Consider the following 25,084-nt stretch of genomic DNA (forward strand, 5'->3'; position numbering starts at 1 on the left):
TTCCTTAGTATATTACAATATTTCTTATAATGGTTGAGCTTTTCTTCATCTCGACTTATTCTAGTGTCTTGGTATAGTTCCCACTTCCGGCTACAAGAAATTTTAATCCATTTAGTCAGCCATGGTTTTTTATCAAGTTTATTTGAATTATGATTCACTAATTTCTTAGGAAAACTGCTTTCAAATATACCCACAAGTTTATCATGGAATAAGTTAAATTTAACATTTGCATCAGGTTCCCGATAAACATCCTCCCAGTCTACCCGTTTCAAGCTTTCCTTAAATTGTTGAATTGTTATATGGTTAATTGGGCGTATTATTTTATTTTATTATTTTTTTTTCACATTACTGTATGGAGCAAAGTCATGAATTGAAAGTAGCTGTGCATCGTGATCAGAAAGCCCGTTCTTAATAGGATAAGTGCTTACTTCTTTTAATTTATCTTGGTCTATGAAAATGTTATCTATCAGGGTGCTACTGTCTTGTACAATACGAGTAGGAAAATCAATGACTGATGTCAGATTGTAAGAGCAAAGTAATAGTTCAAGGTCGTTCTTCTTGCTTGAGTGTTTAAGAAAATCTACGTTAAAATCTCCACAAATGATAATGTGTTTTCCTTTTTCTGACAGATAACACAGCAAGAGATCTAGGTTTTTAAGAAACATTTGAAAATTTCCAAGTGGGGACCTATACACAGTCACAATTATGAATTTACTACTGTCCAATTCAAGCTCACAAGCGCATACTTCAATGTGCTGTTCTACACAGAATTTTACGGTTTCTATGTTTTTAAAACCATGTTCCCCCTTAACATAAATGGCAGCTCCTCCTTTCTCCATATTGTCTCTACAAAAATAAGTTGCTAGTTTATACCCATTAATATTTCCATTTTCCATTTGTGTAGTTATATGATGTTCAGACAGGCACAGTACATCAACTTCTGTTGTATTTTTAATATTCTCAAAACAAATTATTAGTTTGTCTATTTTGTTCCTTAATCCCCTGATATTTTGGTGAAATATATTAACACAACTGTTTCCTCTACCTTTATTCGAACCATTTATTTTTTTACCTTTAAGAGCTGCCTGTCTGGACATCTTGTTCAACCTAAAAAAGGTGCCCCTATGCCCGTTCGGGTCACAGGGGTTTTGCCTTGAGTGCTAGTGGCCCCCTTTAGACGACCTACAATTAAATCAGCTAATCTATCCTTCCCTAGACTATTTAGGTGCAGGCCATGTCGAGTGTATCCCCATCTCCCAATGCTACCAACAGGCACTGTATAAATGTGTGTTTTTGCACAGTCCAGCAGCTGCTCGCTCAACTCTCTGTTAACTCGCCACACAGAAGGGTTAAGCGAGGGCTGATCGTAATGCTGCAATACCTCAACAAAACCAACATTTGTACATCCTGTTGCAGCTCCTATTTTATCCAGGTCACTCTTAATATCATAATTCCTATCCTTAGCCAGACTGTTTCCTGCCCCACCTATTACTATCACTTCATCATTCTTGTCAAAGTCCCTACAGAGTGGTCCTATGTCTTCTATCACCTGGCTAAGTGGAAAGTACCTGCACAGTGCTTCTGGATACTGGTCTTTAAGAGATGCTTTGGACAGAAGCTGTCAACACAGCAGTCTATAGATTAAATCATTGTGAATAGATAACCTATGAGAAATAGTTTGGCAAGAAAACATTATCAAAATATATTAGGAGCTTTTCAGCTGAATATTTTGTGCATATTCCCAAATGTTTTTGGTAAAAATTTCAAATCAAATCAAAGAAGATGGTAATGGTTGGTTACAGTGGTTACTGAAACAAATATAGGCTGTACGATCCTATGATGAAGAAAAAACTGGTTCATGAGATGTGGTTTTCAATGCAAATACAACAGGGTACCCTAAAGAACTACATTATGTTTGGAACATAACTTTCCAAAAGAAGCAGAAGAAGATGATATTCAACAACCTGAGGAAAATGAAAATGTAGTCATGCAAGATCCAGTACAGTGTGCTACTGAGAATGTAACTCAACTTAGAACGAATCTTAGAAGCTGTGTACCCTCCAGTGCACTTCCAAAATTATGGGACTTGTGCAGCAGTCATTGATACACCACTAACTTTTGAGAAGGTGATGGCATCAACAGGTTCATAGAAGTGGTAAGAAGGAATAAAAGATCAAATGTCCAATAAATAATACCTAATACTTAGTGGATCTACTACCAAGTCATCAGGCTATGAGTTGTAAACCTCTGTACAAAATTAAATGTGAATCAGATGATAGTATAATGACGTATAAAGCTAGATTAGGTGCAAAAGGATGTTCCCAGAAACCCAGAGTTTAGTATGGAGAAACTTTTTCACCTGTTAAATATGAATCTATGTGTATTGTTTTAGCTTTAGCTGGAGTGTATGATATGAACATCAATCAATTTCATGTGAAAACTGCCCTTATTAATTGTGATTTGAAAGAAGATATTTTCATGGAACAGCCTGAACGTTTTATTAATGATAATGCAGCCTTAGTCTACAAATGTTCTTCTCAATGTTGGAATGAAAAATTTGTTCAGTTTATAAAGCTTTTTGATTTCAAACATCTTTATTCAGACAATTGTATGTTTTGTGCTCAAGTTGATAGACAGGAAGGGTTTGTATCTGTTTCTGTTGATGATGGACTAATTCTGAGTAAATCAACCATAGCTATAAACAAAATAATTGAAGAATTCAATATTCATTTTGAAAATGTGGTTGATGATCCCAGTTACCTTGTAGGATTGGATATCTGGCGAGACTGTGAACCTAAACAACTGTTCACCTGCCAACTGTGCTCTTAGAAGCATTCAACATGAACAACTGAAGGCTTCATGCAACGTCAAGTGATACAATTTACAGTTGCACCTGGGACAGTGCCCAACTAAAGAAGACAAGAAATCTATAGAAAATGTTTTGTACTGTGAAGCTTTATGTGGATTCATGCTGCTGCTGTAGTGACAAGACCTGTCAGTCAAGAAAATCAGGTTCTCAACATCCCTGGACCTGAGCAACTGATTACCATCAAAAATGTACTAAACTAATTTCAGGGTGCAAGAGACAAAGGTATTAAATACAGTGGACGCAAACTTAAACCTTGTATGTGCTCAGATTCTGCTTTTAAACAATGGAAAATCCAGGATGGAATAACTACAATATTATGAAAAGGATAGCTGCTGCTAGTCATACAGAAGAGGTATTGAGTCACCACTAGGCACAACAGAAGACCGTCAAACAAAGCTTTTGGCCAAACAGGCCTTAACCTGAGTTTGACAACACAGGCACATACAAATGCAACTCACACACACATGGCCACAGTTTCTGGCTACCAATGCCAGATTTTGTCTGACAGTCTCTTTGTTGTGCCTGTCTGCGACTCAACATCTCTGCTACATGGTAGTAGCAACTATCTTTTCCATAAGTGTATCAGATTCTATTCTATAATAAAAATGGATAGATAAAAAGTCTACTCACCAAGTGGTGCCAGGGAAACACACACATACAAAAGGATTTCAATTTTTACAAGCTTTCAGAGCCAGTGTTTCATTCTTCTGGCGGAAGAGTTGAAGGGGAAGGAATAGGGGTGAAGGAAAAGGACTGGAGAGGTTTAGGGAAGGGGATTCAGTCCAGAAAAGTCACCCAGAACACCAGATTAGGGGAGACTTACTGGACATGAAAAGAAGGAAAGACTAATTGCTGGGAATGATAAGATGGAAAGACTGATTGTTGGGAATGTACCAGACAAGATTTTAAAACCTGAGAGCTTAAAGGTGGAAGACAGGGTAATATGCAAGCCAGAGATTACTACTAAAATGTCATGCATGAGTTGATAAGAGTGAAACGCTAAGTGCATTGTATTTAACAGTGGTGGGAGGGTGGATGGTGAAAAATAAACAAGTCAGAAAATGAAAGGTGTAGAAAACTAAAATGGAGTGGAGAAAGTAGTTACAGTGAACAAATGCTGAGACAGATGGAAGTAAAGTAGATTAAGACCAGGTGAGTGGAAAGAACCAAGGACATGAGAGGGCAGGTCTTGTATTGGGGATGGTCACAGGGGTAGGAGCCATAGGATAGGGAGATGGGTGCAGAAGAAGCATAGAGTCTGACAAGGACATTGTGAAGATTGGGAGAGCAACTAAAAGCTACTCTAGGTGTGGTGGGCAAAATCTCAGATGGAATGGATCTCATTTCAGGGCATGATTTTAGGAAATCATGGCCTTGTTGAAGTAGGTGATTGATACATTCAACACCAGGTTACTACTGGCTGGTGTGAGGTGTGCTCTGAAGTTCGTTTTTGGATAAATCAGCAGTACCAGGATTGGATGTGGTGGCCCAGGAAACCTGCTTTTGAATTAGGCTTTTGGGATGATTACATCCCGTGAAGGCTGAAGTGAGAGTGGTGGTGTATGGCTGTAAAGAATATGCATCCGAACAAATATGTTTGTCTTGAATTCCAAGGCTGTATGGTAGGGAACGTTTGACATGGAAATGATGGCCACTGTCATAATGTAAGTACTGTTGTTGCAGTAGGTCAATGTGGACTGAAGTGTAGCTGGCCTTTGGGAGGGGATGAGATCGACATCAATGAAAGTGACATGGAATTCCAAATATGACCATGTGACATTTAATTGGAGAAGGCATTTAGAGACTTCAGGAATTTTAACAGCTCAGCCTCACCATGAGTCCATATGGCTAAGGTGTCATCAACGTATCTAAACCAGACCAGGAGCCAAAGACTTGTGGATCCCAGGAAAGCCCCCTCCAAGTGACCCTTGAAAAGGTTGGCATAGGAAGGAGCCATCCTGGTTCCCATGGCCATACCTTTATCTGTTTGAATGTATGCCACTCAGAGGTGAAGTACTTGTTGGTAAGTATAAAGCTGATTAAGGTGAACAAGAAAGATGTCATAGGCCTGGAATCAGGTGAGCATTGAGTGAGGAAATGTTCAGCAGCAGAGAGACCATGTACATGGGAGATGTTGGTATAGAGGGAGATGGCATCAATGGTAACAAGCAAGGTGTGTAGTGGGCATAGGACAGGCACAGATTTCAGACAATCTAGCAAATGGTTGGTATCTTTAATATAAGAGGGAATTCTTCGTACTATGGGTTACAGATGTTGACCAACTGAGGCAGATATACGTTCGGTGTATGCTTTGAAGTGAGCAACTATAGGACGGCAAGGATTATTGGGTTTATGGACCTTAGGAAGAAAGTAAAAAATGGGGGAAGGGGGGGGGGGGGGGTGCATGTTTTGGGTGGTGTAAGAAGTTCTGTGGATTGAGATGTAATTCCTTGTGAGGGGCCTGAAGTTTTTAGGAGAGACTGCAGGTCAGTTTGAATCAGACGGATGGGATCTTGGTGGCAGATGCTGTAAGCAGAGGTGTCAGGCAGCTGGTGTAGACCTTCACTAACATACTCCCATTGGTCAAGTAGCACAGTGGTAGATCCTTTGTCTGCTGGGAGGATTTTGATGGAGTCATCAGCCTTTAGGGGATGTAGAGCCTGAAATTCTGCAAAGGGCAGGTTAGGGTCATGCTGTAGGAACAAAGGAAAGGGTGTGAAGCAATGCTGGATGTGAGGAATTCTTGTAAGGCTTGTAAGGGATGATTCTGAGGTAGTGGTGTTTGATCAAGTTGGGATTGAAGTCAGAATTGTTCAAGGCAGGATTCAAAGTCATGTTTGTTATTGGAAAGGTTTTGGGATTAGGTTGCAAAGTGATATTTTGAGTTGACATTATGTGCCCCTTCTGCACCCGCCTCCCTTCCCTATGGCTCCTACCCCTATGACCATCCCCAATACAAGACTTGCCCTATGCACCCTCCTACCACCTCCTATTCCAGCCCTGTAACTGGCAAAACATATACTATCAAAGGGAGAGCCACATGTGAAACTACACGTCATACAGCAGCTGTTATGTAAACACTGTTTGGCCTTTTACATTGGCATCACTACCACCCAGTTATCAGTCAAGATGAATGGGCATAGGCAGAGAGTGTATATAGGCAACACACAATATCCTGTTGCAGAGCATGCTGCGCAACTTGACAGTCATGACCTCAGTGACTGTTTCACCACACATGCCATCTGGATTCTTCCCCAGACACCAGTTTTTCAGAACTCAAGAGGTGGGAACTACACTACAACATATCCTTGGTTCTTTCCACTCACCTGGTTTTAATTTACTTTACTTCCTTCTGTCTCAGCATTTATTCGCTGTAACTACTTTCTTCACTCCATTTTAGTTTTCTACATCTTTCATTTTCTGACTTGTTTATTTTTCACCATCCACCCTCCCACCACTGTTAAATACAATGCATTTAGCGTTTCACTATTATTAACTCATGCATGACATTTTAGTAGTAATCTCTGGTTTGCATATTACCCTGTCTTCCACCTTTAAGCTCTCAGATTTTCAAATCTTGTTTTGTACATTCCCAACAATCAGTCTTTCCTTCTTATCGTGTCCAGTAAGTCTCCCCTAATCTTGTGTTCTGGGTGACTTTTCAGGACTGAATCCCCTTCCCTAAACCTCTCCTAGTCCTTTTCCTTCACCCCTATTCCTTCCCCTTCAACCCTTCTCCAAAAGAAGGAGCCACTGGCTCCGAAAGCTTGTAAAAATTGAAATCCTTTTGTGTGTGTGTTTCCCTGCCACCACTTGGTGAGTAGATTTTTTATCTATCCATTTTATTATATTATCAATAATTTATTGTTATATCATATTCAGATTTTGATTGAGATATAGATACTCATTATTCAACAGCAGGTTATGTTTGTGTAAAACTTGTAAGAAATTGTTTTCATATTTACAAAAGTCATTAGCTGGTGTCTCCATGCAAAAAATACAACAAATAAACAAATCAGTATAAATAAATAAATAAATAAATAAATGCCAGGGTATTAATCAGTGGACTGTCATATGGACATTTCACAGACAAAGATGTGTTATCAGATCCACAATGGAAGCAGAGTATATTCCAGCATATGACACAGCTAATGAAATGATGTGGTTTCACATGTTCTTTCAACAGCTCTATGTCAACAAGGAAGAACCAGCTGAACTCTTTGTGGACAACCACAGTGCACTGCAGTTGTTGAAAAATAATTATCATCACAAAAGGACTAAATACATAGATACAAAGTTTCATGAAAGATAAATGGTAGTTCTGTTTGACATCTACAGCTACATGATTACTCTGCATTTCACATTCAAGTTCCTGGCAGAGGGTATATCAAACCACCTTCAAGCTATTTCTCTACTGTTACATTCTGGAACAACATGTGAGAAAAACAAACACTTATATTTTTCTGTGTGGGTTCTGATTTCTCTTATTTTATTATAATGATCATGTCTTTGTATTTAGATAAGCATCAATAAAATAGTTTCACATTTTGAGCAGAAAGTTGGTGGTTGAAACTTCATAAGAAGATCTTGCTGTAATAAAAAAACACCTGTGTTTTAATGATTGCCACCCCAGTTTATAAGTTATACCATGGCACTCTTTCCCCTATTTTGTGATCATACAAAATGAGCTGCCCCTTTTTGAACTTTTTTGATTTACTCCATCAGTCCTATCTGATGCAGATCCCATATCATGCAGAAATAGTCCAAAAGAAGACATGCTTTCCCAAGAACATTATCTATGTCACCATTCAAATTTAAGTTATTTGTAATTGTAATCTCTAACTACATAGTTGAAATGACAGCCTTCAGATTTGTTTGATTTTTCATGTATCCAAAATTCAGATTTTTCCTTTTAGTACTCATGTCAATGATTTCACTATTTTTATTATTTAGAGATAATTGCTACTTTTTGCAGCACACAGATATCTTATAGCCTATGTCAAGTCAGGAGATCTGTTGTCAGACAAGTTTACAAAGGCACTGCTGAAGGAAAGTTCCAGAGTAATTGTTGATCATTATAAGTTGTGTCTTTAAAATCAGCAAGCAAGGGTGCAAGTGTTATGTAGTATGACTTGTTGTGCTGATTGTCTTGTGATGTATGTGTGCAGCTGGACAGTATGTTGTTGTGGGTCTAATGTTTTTGTACCTTTGCTGCTTCCAATTGGCACATGATCTTTTATACCAATATGTACTTTTTTGTCTTGTTGTCATTGTTCATGGAATCTGTTCATTGTCTTGTGTTTGTGGTGCCTTGTTCTTTACTCAAATAGCTAAATGTATTAACTTTAAACTGCAGTAGCAGGTTTAACTCCAGTTGTACTCTTCTGCACATAATTAAAGCTCATCGTAACTTGTAAAAAAGGTTAGCATACATAAATTATCAAGTCCTCTACCTTTTCATAATCTGGTTTAATTAATAAAATAGATATGCAACAGTTTGGGTAAAATATGAATTTGGCAGAAAGGGGCATGGAATCCAAACCATTGCCATGCAACAAGCCCTTTATTAGACCCTTGAGACATTCTCCAAATTGTACAGTTATGGTTCAGCTATTTCAGTAAGGCTTGTGGAAATATCTTACTATCAATGAGTAAATTTCTGTGTGCACAATAACGCTGCTGTGTCACAAAATCCATTTGTTACCCTTTCTAATTCTAACCTACAGATCACACTGTCAGCTCTACACCATGGTGCCATATTGGCAGCAGATTCATATAACCTCATCAAATTCGATGATAAACAACGTGTTCAGTTCAGTGCAACAGCAATGCTCCTTGAACAGTGACCTTTTATTAATGAACAATTTGACTTCTGCCACTGTCCCGTCCAGTACTCCTAGATCGAGCGTCACCAGTGCATCAGAATGGTAAACAAACCTCCACAGTAGTGAAAGATCAGAGTATTGACCCCAATCTGTTCCTGTTTGATGCTGCTTTGTGGTTGTTACGGATAGTGAAAATACTGGAAGTTCTCCAGCTGCAACTTTTATCACACGCCATTAACCCATTAGAGATGCATCTACAGTTAGGGCAGATGACGCTTATAAAATCACCATACATCAACAACTCACTGCAACACAGAGTTCTTCGCTGACAGTTGGCAATACTGCACACATCCCAGCATGTACTTTTACGCAAAGGCATACAAGGTCACTTTAGTCAACAACCTCAGTTGAGGTGTGCATCATTGCTGTGGCAGTAAACCGGCCACCCCTCCATACCTCCTCATCCAGGTACCCTCTCCAACTGACATGATTCTGGACCTCCAACTACAGACATCACACACAGTCCACAGCTGCACCCTGAATATTCACTATGTTGATACCACGCCCATAACGGAGATATGGCTCCGAAGTGTCGCCTGCTGTGCGCCCCGTAACCAAACTTCTGTTGCGGGATGAGTCAGGTGCATCATCTCATAGGTTTTTTACAGGGTGCCTGCAGCAACACCAATGTTCACACAGCAATCAACTACCTCCAGCCAGACTTTATGTACAAGACCTCATAAGCAACGCCTCCTTTCTGGTTGACACTCGTGCAGATACAAGTGTCATACCTCCAGCATTGTCAACTTTGCCACCAACGCCTTCTGCCTTGACATTGCAAGCAGCAAACAATTCTTGGTCACAATCTAAAGCTCCACAAACATTTGCCTCAAACTTAAACTGAAACTTTGTTTTGAAAGGACATTCAGCATGGCTGACATTGATGAACCAGTGTTGGGCATTGATTTTCTATGACACTACTGCCTCTCTCCAGATTTATCATCAGGAACGCTATTCCATCACTCTTCTAACAGATGCATCAAGGGCTCCTACATCACTACACCCACACATTTATAAGCAACAATGGCTACCCCTTTGCACCAGTTGGGTGACCTCACTACAGACGTGGTGGATTCACTCTGCAAGCTACTCAACCAGTGACATGAAATTGCAGCCCTATGTGTGGCCAATGGTGCAAGCACCGATCAACAACACTTCTGTGGACCTGGCATGTATGTGAATGACCATCGCAGCACCTTTCAGTGTCTACCACCACCACAACACTGTCCACTGCTCCAGTCTTGCTCTCTGCAGGCAATGTGCAATGGGAACTGCCTTCTTGTTCCCTCAGCAAAAAATCTACCTCCTCCACATCAGCAGATTATGTTCTGTCATACCAACAAACTACACAGCTGCTATGATTGATGCCGTCCCACCTGCTCACATTGAGCCCGCACACTCTCACACCATGTTATCCACCCTGACGCAGATCACACCCCTCTCGCCGCACTGACACAGCATACAACAGCTAGTCCAGACTCCATAGCTGCAGCTGCCAACACAGTACCTGATGGCAGTGAATCTTTGCCACCTGTTCTACAAGGGTTGTTTTTTAAGTAAGGGCCGTTTTTATTTTGAAAAAAATATACAAATACTTTTGTAAAAAACCTTTTATTTTCTGATTCTACACACTTTCACCTATTTTTCAACATAGTTGCCTTGTTTATTTAAGCACTTGTCATACCGTACAACAAAGTTTATAATTCCCTCTTCAAAGAATTCGGCCGCCTGCTCCGACAGCCAAGAGTTCACAGCCACTTTCACTTCATCGGTGTCACTGAAGTGCTGCCCGCCAAGATGGTGTTTCAGATACCGGAAAAGGTGAAAATCGCTAGGAGCAAGGTCGGGACTGTGTGGTGCATGGTCCAAAACTTCCCAGCCAAAAGAATCAATCAAATCTCGAGTCTTTTGAGAGGTGTGAGGCCAAGCGTTATGATGCAGGAGCAAAACTCCTTTTGTCAGCATGCCACGCCTTTTGTTTTGAATTGCTCTGCGGAGGTTCTTTAGAGTTGCCCAGTAGGCATCTGAGTTGATTGTCATTCCTCGTGGCATAAAGACCACTAGCAAAACACCGTGCCAATCCCAGAACACAGTTGCCTTAACCTTGTGCTTTGACAGCATCTGTTTGGCTTTGACCTTGACGGGTTAGATTGTGTGTCGCCATTCCATCGATTATCGCTTGCTTTCGGGAGTGATATGGGATGCCCATGTTTCATCTCCAGTGACAATTTGACTCAACATGTCATCCCCTTCTTCCTCGTAATGAATCAAAAAGTCCAATGAAGTGGCAAATCTCTTCCCTTTGTGGCCCTCTGTGAGGAGTCTGGGTACCCACCGGGAACACAGTTTCTTAAAGTTTAGGTTTTCAGACACAATTGTGTACAAAAGCGATCTTGAAACTTGTGGAAATTCCAAAGAAAGAGTGGAAATTGTGAATCTTCTGTCCTCATGAATCTTTGTTTTGACTGCAGCCACCAAATCATCAGTGATCACAGAGGGCGGCCTGAGCGTTCTTCATCATGGACGTTTTGACGGCCATTTTTAAACTCTCTAACCGATTGACACACTTTACCTTCACTCATTGCATTCAAGCCATAAACTTCTGTTAACTGACGATGAATTTCTGCAGCTGATAGGCTTCTCGCGGTCAAAAAACGTATCACTGAGCGTATCTCATATGCGGCGGGCGATTCAATAATCGTTAACATTATAAAGTAGCACAGCGATGTGTACACGTCAGCTACAGAGCTGCAGCTTGCCTCAGTGTGAACGTGAAGGATGCCGGCAAGTGGCGTGGTGGCTTGTTGCTGCGTCGATGCGAACTACGGGACTAATCGCGCAAACGGCCCTCACTTAAAAAACAACCCTTGTACACTTCAGTTCTCAGTTTCACAGTGCTGCGTGTGATGTCACTCCTTCCTCTGGAGTGCCTTCCAGTGAGGTTCTTCATTAAAGTTATTATGAATGGTACATGTCATAAGCTACATACTACAGAATGAACTGCTATTTTGTAAAAGCACGCTGTTTATTGCCCAAGGAACTTTGTACATTCAGGAACTTTAACAACTAGGAATTATACATCCTTCTGAGAGTAATTGTTCATTACATACATCTCATGCCCAAAAAGGACCCAGTCTTCAGACCTTGTGGAGACTACCATAGGCTCAATGCCACACCATTTTAGACAACTTCCCCTATTCCTGCATTCAAGATTTTGTGTTGAAATTACATGATGCTCAGTATTTTAGCGACATTGACTGTCATAAGGCATACCATCAGGTTCCAATGTACAAAGACGACATCCCTAAGACAGCCATTATAATCCCATCAGGCTTGTTTAAATAATACTTTATGCTCAGACATGGCAGCATTTTGTATACTCATTATTTTGCCAGTTCCCATTTTGGTTTAGATAGAGGAGCAATCAGTTGTAGAATTAAGTTGCTTTAATATGACATTTAAGTCACAACACAGATCAGATTTTGAGCTGTGTCAATGCAGTGCGGAATTGTAGCAGTTGTTCATGCTCAAGTGTAAGCAATGATGTGCTTGATCTACAAAAAAAAAAGGGGGAGGGGGATAGGGTATGGCTGTGTTACCTACACAAATTATTGCATTAATTTGGATTACAAACACATTAAAACCCCCATGTATAAACTATTTCCATGTGGCTTATTGCAGTATATTATATGAAAACCAATAACAATCGAATGAAAACTTTCATCATAGAAAAGAAAATCACAAGAATTTGCATCATAAAATGCTTTTACAGGAACTTTTCCAAGCAACTGAGTAATATTACCACACAATACCAATACATTTATTCACTTTCTGGTTCATTAATAAGAATCAGTTGACTTAGAAAGTGAACAGTCCATACCATTATGATGATGCAAGTAGCATACATTATTGTCACATAGAAGTAAAAAAAAATGAAGATGGTGTAAAAAGAAGTATGTTATTCAAACAGAAATGTATTTAAGTAGTATCATTTCATTTCACATTAGTTTTTACAGCATTAATAAATTTTAAGTAAACGGAGAAAATGTAATCTTCTGGAAAATTCTTCATACTTTTTCAATAGTTTGCAGTACGTTTGAATTTTAATAAATATAAAGCATTGCCATATAAATACCGTATTTGAAAACTTGATTACAATATTAATTGAAGTGTTAATATATATGTTAGATTATAATATTTGTAGTTAATTAGTTGTGATCTTTATTGCCAATGGCCTTGCCGCACTTGTAACACCAATTCCTGTCAGATTTACCGACGTTAAGCACTGTCAGGGTGGGCTAGCACTTGGATGGGTGACCATTCGGTCTGCTCAGAGCTGTTAGCAAGTGGGGCACACTCAGGCTTTGTGAGGCAAATTGAGGAGCTACTTGATTGAGATGTAGTGGCTCTGGTCTCGGAAACTGACATACGGCTGAGAGAACGGTGTGCTGACCACATGCCACTTATCCGTATATAGTGACGCCTATGGGATGAGGATCACATGGCGGCCAGTTGGTACCGTTGGGCTTTCATGGCCTGTTTGGGAAGAGTTTAGTTTTAGTGATCTTTATTGTAATTTTCTACATAATAGCTATGCACTCATATCATGATGCCATGGAAGTATAACACAAATGTGACTGATCAAAAGATATTATCTTGTGTTTTATCCTGCTTTTCATGATGATGCATCTCTGACTCTAACACTGGTAGTATTACAGTATTACACCAATAATAATTATGCTCCTCTGATAGGTGGTTGTTCAGTGATATTTTTGATGTGTATTCGATTCCCTTCTGGCACTATAGTTGTGTACATTTTTGTTCTGTACCAGTTTGCCTGTTTTCAGGAGATAGTCCCTAGTGAACAAGATAGTTTCATAAATGAATAAACTTGGAACATTTAGAACTCCAAGCTCAGTAAAATGGGATTTACAGGACTCCATCTTTTTTTAGGGCACAAATTATTCTTAAAGCTCTTTTTTGCATTCTAAAAACCTTTACATTGTGAGTTGAGTATCCCCAGAAAATGATCCCATATCGGATTAGTGAGTGGAACTGTGCACAGTATGCCTGCAGTACTTTTGTTTTGCTTGTTGTAGCCTTTAAAATTCTTAGGCCATAGCACACAGATGATAGTTTTCTACACAAGTTATTTATATGTGTGTCATACTTTAAGTCTTGCTGAACCCAAAGACACAAGAATTTTGTGACACTTACATTTGCTAGGGGATCATTTTTTAATTGGGCTTGAATAGACATTTGATTAGTTGGAGGAATTAAATGAAAATCGTCACACTCAGTTTTTTCAATATTTATAATGAGTTTGTTTTTTGTGAACCACTCAGAAAGTCTTTTCATAGAACATTCTGCTGTGGACCGTGGAGTTTCTGGACTGGATCCAGTGAGCAATATGCTGGTGTCATCGGCAAACAGGATAGTTTTTGTGGGAGTCATATATTCAACCAACTCGTCCACATAAATCAAGAACAGTAGTGGACCTAAGATTGAACCCTGTGGTACACCATATTTTGTTGGTAATTCCCTAGAAAGAAAGGAGTTGTTTCTTGTTTTATTCATTTTGTTGAATTCATACTGAAGTGATACTTTCTGCCTGCGGTTTTTAAGTATGAACACAACCAGCTATGTGCTACACCTCTTACACCTTGTCTTTCTAATTTTTCGAGCAGAGTGTTATGGTCCAGGATGTTGAAGGCTTTTGATAGATCTGGAAAAATACCAGCAGCTAATTTATGTTGATCAAGGGATTTTAAAATGCAGTATAAAAATTCGAAAATTGCTGTTTGTGTAGATTTACACTTTCTAAAACCATGTTGTTGTACTGTAAGAGGTGCATATTTATTTATGAAACTTAAAAGCGTGTCATAGAAGAGTTTTTCTAGAATTTTTGAGAAGGAACTTGACTGTGACGTGGGTCGGTAGTTTGATATTTTTTCAGAAGAACCTGTTTTTTAGCAGTTGTGAAACCTTTGCTATTTTAAAAATATCTGGAAATACACCAGTTTGTAAAGAGTGGTTGAAAATTTTTGCCAACGGGTTTGCTATGTGGTGAGCACATGCTTTTCATATGAAAGACAGAACCGATTGCGGACCTTTGGTGCAGAGCCGGGTGGAGGGTCTGAATCAGAGGCTCAGACGGTTTTGCGACCGTATTGGCTGCAGATTCCTTGACTTGCGCCATAGGGTGGTGGGGTTTCGGGTTCCGCTGAATAGGTCAGGAGTTCACTACACTCAGCTGGCGGCTACATGGGTAGCGGAGGCTGTGTGGCATGGACTGGGCGGTTTTTTAGGATAGAAGGCCTCGGGAAAGTGCGGGATGGGCTGCAATGTCAAAGGGTGCTTGGCAATTACAGGACGTGCTTGGATCAAGGAACAGTCAGAATTATAGTTGTAAATTGTTGTAGTTGCGCTGGAAAAGTCCCTGAGCTTCAAGCGCTAATAGAAAGCATAGAAGCTGATATCATTATAGGTACAGAAAGCTGGCTAAAGCCTGAAATAAGTTCTGCAGAAATTTTTACGAAGTCTCAGACGGTGTTCAGGAAAGATAGATTAGGCAGAATTGGTGGTGGAGTGTTTGTGTCTGTCAGTAGTGGTTTATCTTGTAGTGAAGTCGAAGTAGATACTCCGTGCGAATTGGTATGGGTGGAGGTTATACTTAACAGCCGAATTAAGTTAATAATTGGCTCCTTCTACCGACCCCCAGACTCTGATGATACAGTTGCGGAACAGTTCAGAGAAAGTTTGAGTCTCGTAACAAATAAATACCCCACTCATACGGTTATAGTTGGTGGGGACTTCAACCTACCCTCGGTATGTTGGCAAAAATACTTGTTCAAAACCGGTGGTAGGCAGAAAACATCTTTCGAGATTGTCCTAAATGCTTTCTCCGAAAATTATTTCGAGCAGTTAGTCCACAAACCCATGCGAATTGTAAATGGTTGCGAAAACACACTTGACGTCTTAGCCACAAACAATCCAGAGCTGATAGAGAGCATCATGACTGATACAGGGATTAGTGATCACAAGGTCATTGTAGCTACGCTCAATACCATTTCTTCCAAATCCATCAGAAACAAACGCAAAATAATTTTATTTAAAAAAGTGGATAAAGTGCCACTAGAAGCCTTCCTAAAAGACAATTTCCATTCCTTACGAACTGACTATGGGAATGTAGATGAGATGTGGCTCAAATTCAAAGATATAGTAGCAACAGCAATTGAGATATTCATACCTCATAAATTGGTAAGAGGTGGAACTGATCCCCCGTGGTACACACAAAAGGTCCGAACGCTGTTGCAGAGGCAACGGAAAAAGCATGCGAAGTTCAGAAGAACGCGAAATCCTGAAGATGGGCAAAAATTTACAGATGCACGAAATTTGGCACGTACTTCGATGCAAGATGCCTTTAATAGGTTCCACAACGAAACATTGTCTCGAAATTTGGTAGAAAATCCGAAGAAATTCTGGTCGTATGTAAAGTACACAAGCGGCAAGACGCAGTCAATACCTTCGCTGCGCAGTGCCGATGGTACTGTTATCGACGACTGTGCCGCTAAAGCGGAGTTATTGAACGCAGTTTTCCGAAATTCCTTCACCAGGGAAGACGAATGGAATATTCCAGAATTTGAAACACGAACATCTGCTAGCATGAGTTTCTTAGAAGTAGATACCTTAGGGGTTGCGAAGCAACTCAAATCGCTTGATACGGGCAAGTCTTCAGGTCCAGATTGTATACCGATTAGGTTCCTTTCAGATTACGCTGATATTATAGCTCCCTACTTAGCACTCATATACAACCACTCGCTCACCGATAGATCTGTACCTACAGATTGGAAAATTGTGCAGGTCGCACCAGTGTTCAAGAAGGGTAGTAGGAGTAATCCATTTAACTACAGACCTATATCATTGACGTCGGTTTGCAGTAGGGTTTTGGAGCATATACTGTATTCAAACATTATGAATCACCTCGAAGGGAACGATCTATTGACACGTAATCAGCATGGCTTCAGAAAACATCGCTCTTGTGCAACACAGCTAGCTCTTTATTCGCACGAAGTAATGGCCGCTATCGACAGGGGATCTCAAGTTGATTCCGTATTTCTAGATTTCCGGAAAGCTTTTGACACCGTTCCTCTTAAGCGACTTCTAATCAAGCTGCGGAGCTATGGGGTATCGTCTCAGTTGTGTGACTGGATTCGTGATTTTCTGTCAGGAAGGTCGCAGTTCGTAGTAATAGACGGCAAATCATCGAGTAAAACTGAAGTGATATCAGGTGTTCCCCAGGGAAGCGTCCTGGGACCTAGGCTGTTCCTGATCTATATAAATGACCTGGGTGACAATCTGAGCAGTTCTCTTAGACTGTTCGCAGATGATGCTGTAATTTACCGTCTAGTAAGGTCATCCAAAGACCAGTTTCAGTTGCAAAGCGATTTAGAAAAGATTGCTGTATGGTGTGTCAGGTGGCAGTTGATGCTAAATAACGAAAAGTGTGAGATGATCCACATGAGTTCCAAAAGAAATCCGTTGGAATTCGATTACTCGATAAATAGTACAATTCTCAAGGCTGTCAATTCAACTAAGTACCTGGGTGTTAAAATTACGAACAACTTCAGTTGGAAGGACCACATAGATAATATTGTCGGGAAGGCGAGCCAAAGGTTGCGTTTCATTGGCAGGACACTTAGAAGATGCAAGAAGTCCACTAACGAGACAGCTTACACTACACTCGTTCGTCCTCTGTTAGAATATTGCTGCGCAGTGTGGGATCCTTACCAGCTGGGATTGACGGAGGACATTGAAAGGGTGCAAAAAAGGGCAGCTCGTTTTGTATTATCACGTTATAGGGGAGAGAGTGTGGCAGATATGATACACGAGTTGGGATGGAAGTCATTAAAGCATAGACGTTTTTCGTCACGGCGAGACCTTTTTACGAAATTTCAGTCACCAACTTTCTCTTCCGACTGCGAAAATATTTTGTTGAGCCCAACCTACATAGGTAGGAATGATCATCAAAATAAAATAAGAGAAATCAGAGCTCGAACAGAAAGGTTTAGGTGTTTGTTTTTCCCGCTCGCTGTTCGGGAGTGGAATAGTAGAGAGATCGTATGATTGTGGTTCGATGAACCCTCTGCCAAGCACTTAGATGTGAATTTGCAGAGTAGTCATGTAGATGTAGATGTAGATGAAATCAGGTACTTCATCAAGACCACTTGACTTTGGGGTTTATTTCATACACATACGTAAAAGCAGTCGTGACGACTGACTTGCTGGAGAAACTTGGGACTGGTCCTTGACAGTGTACTTGAATGATGTCTTCAGCTAGTGAGGTGAAGTATTCATTGAATTTTTCCACAACTGAATTTGGGTCTGTGACTTTTTGAGCCTCCTAGTGTTAATGATACATTCTTTTTCTTTGGCACTGAACTACAAGTTTCTTTCTTTATAACTCTCCACGTGGATCTCATTTTGTTAGATGAGTTTTTTATCAAATTGTCATTCCACATAATTTTTGCCTCTTTGACTACCATAGATTCTTTCATAGGCTTTTGAATGATCTGCGAATTCTTGGGTTACTCTGTATTTCTTACAAGAGTACTGCAGAAATCTGTTTCTCCCATGGAAATTTTATGCCTTTAGTTACCCATTGCTTATTATTGTTAGGTTTTACTGTTTTTACTACTTTTGGAAATGCCATATTAAAATAGTGAAGAAAGATTCTCTTAAAACTCATGTACATGCTATCAACATTGTTCTGAGTGGCGATGCTTTCCCAGTTTTCCTTCACCAGTAAGAGATTAAAAATTCTAATGTTATCTTCAGACAAGGTTCTTTTTTCAACTACTTTTCCGGAACTGCTACTACTTCTTGGCATTTCTATACACAGCAGCTGTGCCTCATGATCACTATAACCCATGCTCAGTACTCTGCTTGTGAATCTGTTAGTTGTTTCTGAGATGAGTATTTGGTCAGTAATGGAATTTGTGCACTCTGTTAATCTTGTTGGACAGTGTATTGTGGGGATCATATTGAATTTGTTGGTCATATTTATCAATGCATCTCTGGTGCTGCTGTATTTTGGAAAATCAGTATTGAAATCCCCACAAAGCACTATCTTCATATTTAGTGTACTGATGCTGTTCAGCAGAACCTCTAGTTTATTCACGAAGACTGACAGGTTTCCACTTGGTACTCTATATATGTTAATAACTATGAAATTAAGCTCTGGCAGTTTTGTAATGGAGAGTTCCAAGTCTTTTTCAGTTGAGTTAATATAACTTTTACTGACACCACAGAACTTTATTTGTTCTTTCACAAAGATAGCAGAGCCACCATGTTCAGAAAACTCTCGGCTAAAATGACTTGCTAATCTATATCGTGAGATTGAGGTTAATTCTGATGTTATTCAATCTGTATATTGAGCAAGCAGTAAAGGAAACAAAAGAAAAATTTGGAGTAGGTATTAAAATTCATGGAGACGAAGTAAAAACTTTGAGGTTCGCCGATGACATTGTAATTCTGTCAGAGACGGCAAAGGACTTGGAAGAGCAGTTGAACGGAATGGACAGTGTCTTGAAAGGAGGATATAAGATGAACATCAACAAAAGCAAAATGAGGATAATGGAATGTAGTCAAATTAAATCGGGTGATGCTGAGGGAATTAGATTAGGAAATGAGACACTTCAAGTAGTAAAGGAGTTTTGCTATTTAGGAAGTAAAATAACTGATGATGGTCGAAGTAGAGAGGATATAAAATGTAGACTGGCAATGGCAAGGAAAGCATTTCTGAAGAAGAGAAATTTGTTAACATCGAATATAGATTTATGTATCAGGAAGTCGTTTCTGAAAGTATTTGTTTGGAGTGTAGCCATGTATGGAAGTGAAACATGGACAATAACTAGTTTGGACAAGAAGAGAATAGAAGCTTTCAAAATGTGGTGCTACAGAAGAATACTGAAGATAAGGTGGATAGATCACGTAACTAATGAGGAGGTATTGAATAGGATTGGGGAGAAGAGAAGTTTGTGGCACAACTTGACTAGAAGAAGGGATCGGTTGGTAGGACATGTTTTGAGGCATCATGGGATCACAAATTTAGCGTTGGAGGGCAGCGTGGAGGGTAAAAATCGTAGAGGGAGACCGAGAGATAAGTACACTAAGCAGATTCAGAAGGATGTAGGTTGCAGTAGGTACTGGGAGATGAAGCAGCTTGCACAGGATAGAGTAGCATGGAGAGCTGCATCAAACCAGTCTCAGGACTGAAGACAACAACAACATTTCAAAGCCAATGTTCAGTAACGAAAATTATGTCTTTGTTTAGTACATACTGGAGTGGTGCTTCCAACATGGAAATTTTATTTGTGAGTGACTGAACGTTATGGTGTAGTATAGCAAAATATGGGTATTTAGTAACTTTAGTTGAAACGGTTTCTGATTCTTTATCTAATGGCATTTTTAATACAGCCCTTACCCTAAAACATTTTCTGTATCTTTCTTGTGTGTGTCTTCTGTTCGCATCAGCAGGTGAGTTAACTTCTGGAGCTTGTATAAGTTTTGCTTCATCCTCATCTGTCCTCTTTGGTTTAAACCATTTCGTAATTTTAGTTTGGCTGACGACTTTATTTATTGTTTCTTGCCTAATTGGTTTAAACCACTTGGTAATTTGAGTTTGTCCGCATCTCGTGGTCGTGCGGTAGCGTTCTTGCTTCCCACGCCCAGGTTCCCGGGTTCGATTCTTGGTGGGGTCAGGGATTTTCTCTGCCTCGTGATGACTGGGTGTTGTGTGATGTCCTTAGGTTGGTTAGGTTTAAGTAGTTCTAAGTTCTAGGGGACTGATGACCATAGATGTTAAAGTCCCATAGTGCTCAGAGCCATTTGGTAATTTGAGTTTGGCCGATGGCACAGCTTGTAACTCGTCTAAAGCACTTCTTAATCTTTGTTTGTTTGTCACTTATACTTTTTTTCCTTCACTCTTCTTCGAAATGCAAGTACATATGTTTTCGGCTAGTAATTTCTTTCCTGGCGTATTTAAATGAAGTCCATGGACTGTATGGAACCTTCGCTCCAATCTGTTTATATCTACAATATCGACATTCTCGAAGTTAGTGCTTATTTCAGTGATACACTCGTTTGCAACATTAATTTTGCGGTTCACACACGTTCAGGGTGGTAAATCATGATGATGCGGGATGTTCACAATGACTACATTTGTGTGGGTTAAATTATTTAAACTTTTCCTCATTTCTGTAATCACCTTGTGTGACTCGTTTCTATAGATGTCTTTTGATCCTCCTATTAACATGGCGAAATCATCTTTATTCAAACTAGCAACGTCAGTTGATGTTGTTAGCTCTGTTATTTCACTCAATAGGCGCCCCTGGCTTTGTGAAACCAGATGCTTTGAAACTACATGTTCTCACCAACATTGCAGAAATTTCACGGCCGTGCCTATCACCTGACACAAAGATTGTTTTGTGTTTCACACTTTATCTAACTGGAGGATTTAAGGTTATTCTCACCTGACTAGTGTTGTTTTTTTGCCGCATGTATTCTAAATGTTCTTCAGTTTGCAGTTTCGCTGGAGATACGTTTTTTAATGTACCGGTAGTTTCCTTTGTTGCATTGAAATCTGTGGTAGTGAATGTGTGCACACATATTTTCGGAGTTTTTAGAATATCTCCTGACGCAGTATTTTCACTGTTTAACCTACTTACAATGAGCAATGGTTTGCCTACTTTGTTTTCCAACTTTTCAACCCTTTCCGATGTGTTCACTAAATCCACGGCAGAAAGACGAGTTTTTTTGCACTAAATCGTCACTGTCTTTCACATCTTTTACCTTCTGAGTACAGCTTCCTTCAGTCATTCTCTTCCATTTTCCCAAGACTGAGTCTTCTTTCTTCATTAGCATCTCACCTTTTTCATTGTAGTTTACTTATTTTCACCTTTTGAGCATCGATTATAAACTGTAGACTGGATATCTGTTCGTTCAGCTTCTGTATTTCATTTTTACCTTTTGCACATGTTTTCCTTTTACTACTGAAATTAACGTTTTTTCATGGAGGCACATTATACACTTTCAACTTGGCCGCCATTTTTACAAAGAAAAAAAAATTGAAAGAAGTTCCTTGTTGACTTCTTGTTTTACTGATGTCTGACGAACCCTTTTTTAGATACCGTTGAGTCTGGAAAGATGTAGGAGGCGGATTTTCATGATTTTTCTTTTTCTCGACGACTCCCTTCCACTTTGATTTACTGTGGAGTGACACTACATCCATTCCTGACAACTTGTTTGAAGGAGAATGCTGCAGACATGAGAAGCCCAAGCAAAATCAAGAAAGCTCTGTCAATTGCAATCCAACTCTCCTCCAACCATTCAGTGCAATTTGTATGAATGCATGTTTTGCACCAGTATTGGTCTGTTCAGTCTTCAGAAACACATCCATGACTTGAGTTGAAATGCTCATTGTGTGGAGGAAGAAGTTATGCATGCTGAGAACTGTATTGTAGCCAAAGATGATCATCATACTTTTACTAAAATTATGAAATTTTATTCATTGTCATTTTATTTTTTACATGAAGCAAAAATAATTTACAAGGACAAATAACTCTAATTTATTTTACATAAAAAGAGATTTGAATAATACATAATTGCACATTTTATGAGTACACAATAATTTATTGAATAAGTCTTCTTTTATTTAGTAGAGCTGACATGATTCTCTTCAGATCATAATGCATTTTGGCATCAGAGTGATTTATTTGCTGCAAAATAAATAGGATTCTATTACAGACACATGCCAAGCCTTTCCTGCATAATTAGTTACTGCTTACATAGTTGTATTTCTTGTCACACGAGGAAAACTAAATGATTAAAAAACTGTTCTCTTCTCTCTCTCTCTCTCTCTCTCTCTCTCTCTCTCTCTCTCTCTGTGTGTGTGTGTGTGTGTGTGTGTGTGTGTATGTGTGTGTGTGTGTGTCTGTGTGTGTGTGTGTGTGTGTGTGTGTGTGTGTGTATTTTCCACAGCTCTGGAATGTTTAGATGGAGTAATTTCAGCCAAACTTAGTTCAGTTACCATCGTTTGCAACAGGAATTATATTGTGTCATAAGTACAACTTTGTAGGATTTCATCAATTGTAATATTACACTGTAATAACAAACCTATTTTCTATTGCAACATGATTTCTGTTGTATTTTATGTATGAGTTTGTCTATTGCCGTAGTGGCCTAATGACAGTAAAATTATACTATGCTATTCTGTTCTGTCCTCCCCCCATGAACCATGGACCTTGCCGTTGGTGGGGAGGCTTGCGTGCCTCAGCGATACAGATGGCCGTACCGTAGGTGCAACCACAACGGAGGGGTATCTGTTGAGAGGCCAGACAAACGTGTGGTTCCTGAAGAGGGGCAGCAGCCTTTTCAGTAGTTGCAGGGGCAACAGTCTGGATGATTGACTGATCTGGCCTTGCAACATTAACCAAAACGGCCTTGCTGTGCTGGTACTGCGAACGGCTGAAAGCAAGGGGAAACTACAGCCGTAATTTTTCCCGAGGACATGCAGCTTTACTGTATGATTAAATGATGATGGCATCCTCTTGGGTAAAATATTCCGGAGGTAAAATAGTCCCCCATTCGGATCTCCGGGCAGGGACTACTCAGGAGGATGTCGTTATCAGGAGAAAGAAAACTGGCGTTCTACGGATCGGAGCGTGGAATGTCAGATCCCTTAATCGGGCAGGTAGGTTAGAAAATTTAAAAAGGGAAATGGATAGGTTAAAGTTAGATATAGTGGGAATTAGTGAAGTTCGGTGGCAGGAGGAACAAGACTTCTGGTCAGGTGACTACAGGGTTATAAACACAAAATCAAATAGGGGTAATGCAGGAGTAGGTTTAATAATGAATAGGAAAATAGGAATGCGGGTAAGCTACTACAAACAGCATAGTGAACGCATTATTGTGGCCAAGATAGATACGAAGCCCACACCTACTACAGTAGTACAAGTTTATATGCCAACTAGCTCTGCAGATGATGAAGAAATTGAAGAAATGTATGATGAAATAAAAGAAATTATTCAGATAGTGAAGGGAGACGAAAATTTAATAGTAATGGGTGACTGGAATTCGAGTGTAGGAAAAGGGAGAGAAGGAAACATAGTAGGTGAATATGGATTGGGGCTAAGAAATGAAAGAGGAAGCCGCCTAGTAGAATTTTGCACGGAGCACAACTTAATCATAGCTAACACTTGGTTTAAGAATCATGAAAGAAGGTTGTATACGTGGAAGAACCCTGGAGATACTAAAAGGTATCAGATAGATTATATAATGGTAAGACAGAGATTTAGGAACCAGGTTTTAAGTTGTAAGACATTTCCAGGGGCAGATGTGGACTCTGACCACAATCTATTGGTTATGACCTGTAGATTAAAACTGAAGAAACTGCAAAAATGTGGGAAATTAAGGAGATGGGACCTGGGTAAACTGAAAGAACCAGAGGTTGTACAGAGTTTCAAAAAGAGCATAAGGGAACAATTGACTGGAATAGGGGAAAGAAGTACAGTAGAAGAAGAATGGGTAGCTCTGAGGGATGTAGTAGTGAAGGCAGCAGAGGATAAAGTAGGTACAAAGACGAGGGCTGCTAGAAATCCTTGGGTAACAGAAGAAATATTGAATTTAATTGATGAAAGGAGAAAATATAAAAATGCAGTAAATGAAGCAGGCAAAAAGGAATACAAACGTCTCAAAAATGTGATCGACAGAAAGTGCAAAGTGGCTAAACAGGGATGGCTAGAGGACAAATGTAAGGATGTAGAAGCTTATCTCACTAGGGGTAAGATAGATACTGCCTACAGGAAAATTAAAGAGACCTTTGGAGAGAAGAGAACCATGTGTATGAATATCAAGAGCTCAGATGGCAGCCCAGTTCTAAGCAAAGAAGGGAAGGCAGAAAGGTGGAAGGAGTATATAGAAGGTTTATACAAGGGCGATGTACTTGAGGACAATATTATGGAAAAAGAAGAGGATGTAGATGAAGACGAAATGGGAGATACGATACTGCGTGAAGAGTTTGACACAGCACTGAAAGACCTGAGTCGAAACAAGGCCCCCGGAGTAGACAACATTCCATTAGAACTACTGACGGCCTTGGGAGAGCCAGTCATGACAAAACTCTACCAGCTGGTGAGCAAGATGTATGAGACAGGCGAAATACCCTCAGACTTCAAGAAGAATATAATAATTCCAATCCCAAAGAAAGCAGGTGCTGACAGATGTGAAAATTACCGAACTGTCAGTTTAATAAGCCACGGCTGCAAAATAC

At 39.8% G+C, this 25,084-nt stretch overlaps 1 protein-coding gene across 1 annotated transcript; it reads left to right on the forward strand.

Annotated features, from left to right (window-relative positions):
• Nucleotides 1-2,283: 2,283 nt before the first annotated feature.
• Nucleotides 2,284-2,829, forward strand: LOC126355557 (uncharacterized). Its single transcript, XM_050005917.1, has 2 exons — nt 2,284-2,305; nt 2,393-2,829. Exons 1-2 carry the CDS (start codon nt 2,284-2,286, stop codon nt 2,827-2,829), a joined length of 459 nt encoding a protein of 152 aa, XP_049861874.1.
• The last annotated feature ends 22,255 nt before the right edge of the window (nt 2,830-25,084 follow it).

This window comes from Schistocerca gregaria, chromosome 3, assembly GCF_023897955.1.
Source record: "Schistocerca gregaria isolate iqSchGreg1 chromosome 3, iqSchGreg1.2, whole genome shotgun sequence".
NCBI lineage: Eukaryota > Metazoa > Arthropoda > Insecta > Orthoptera > Acrididae > Schistocerca > Schistocerca gregaria.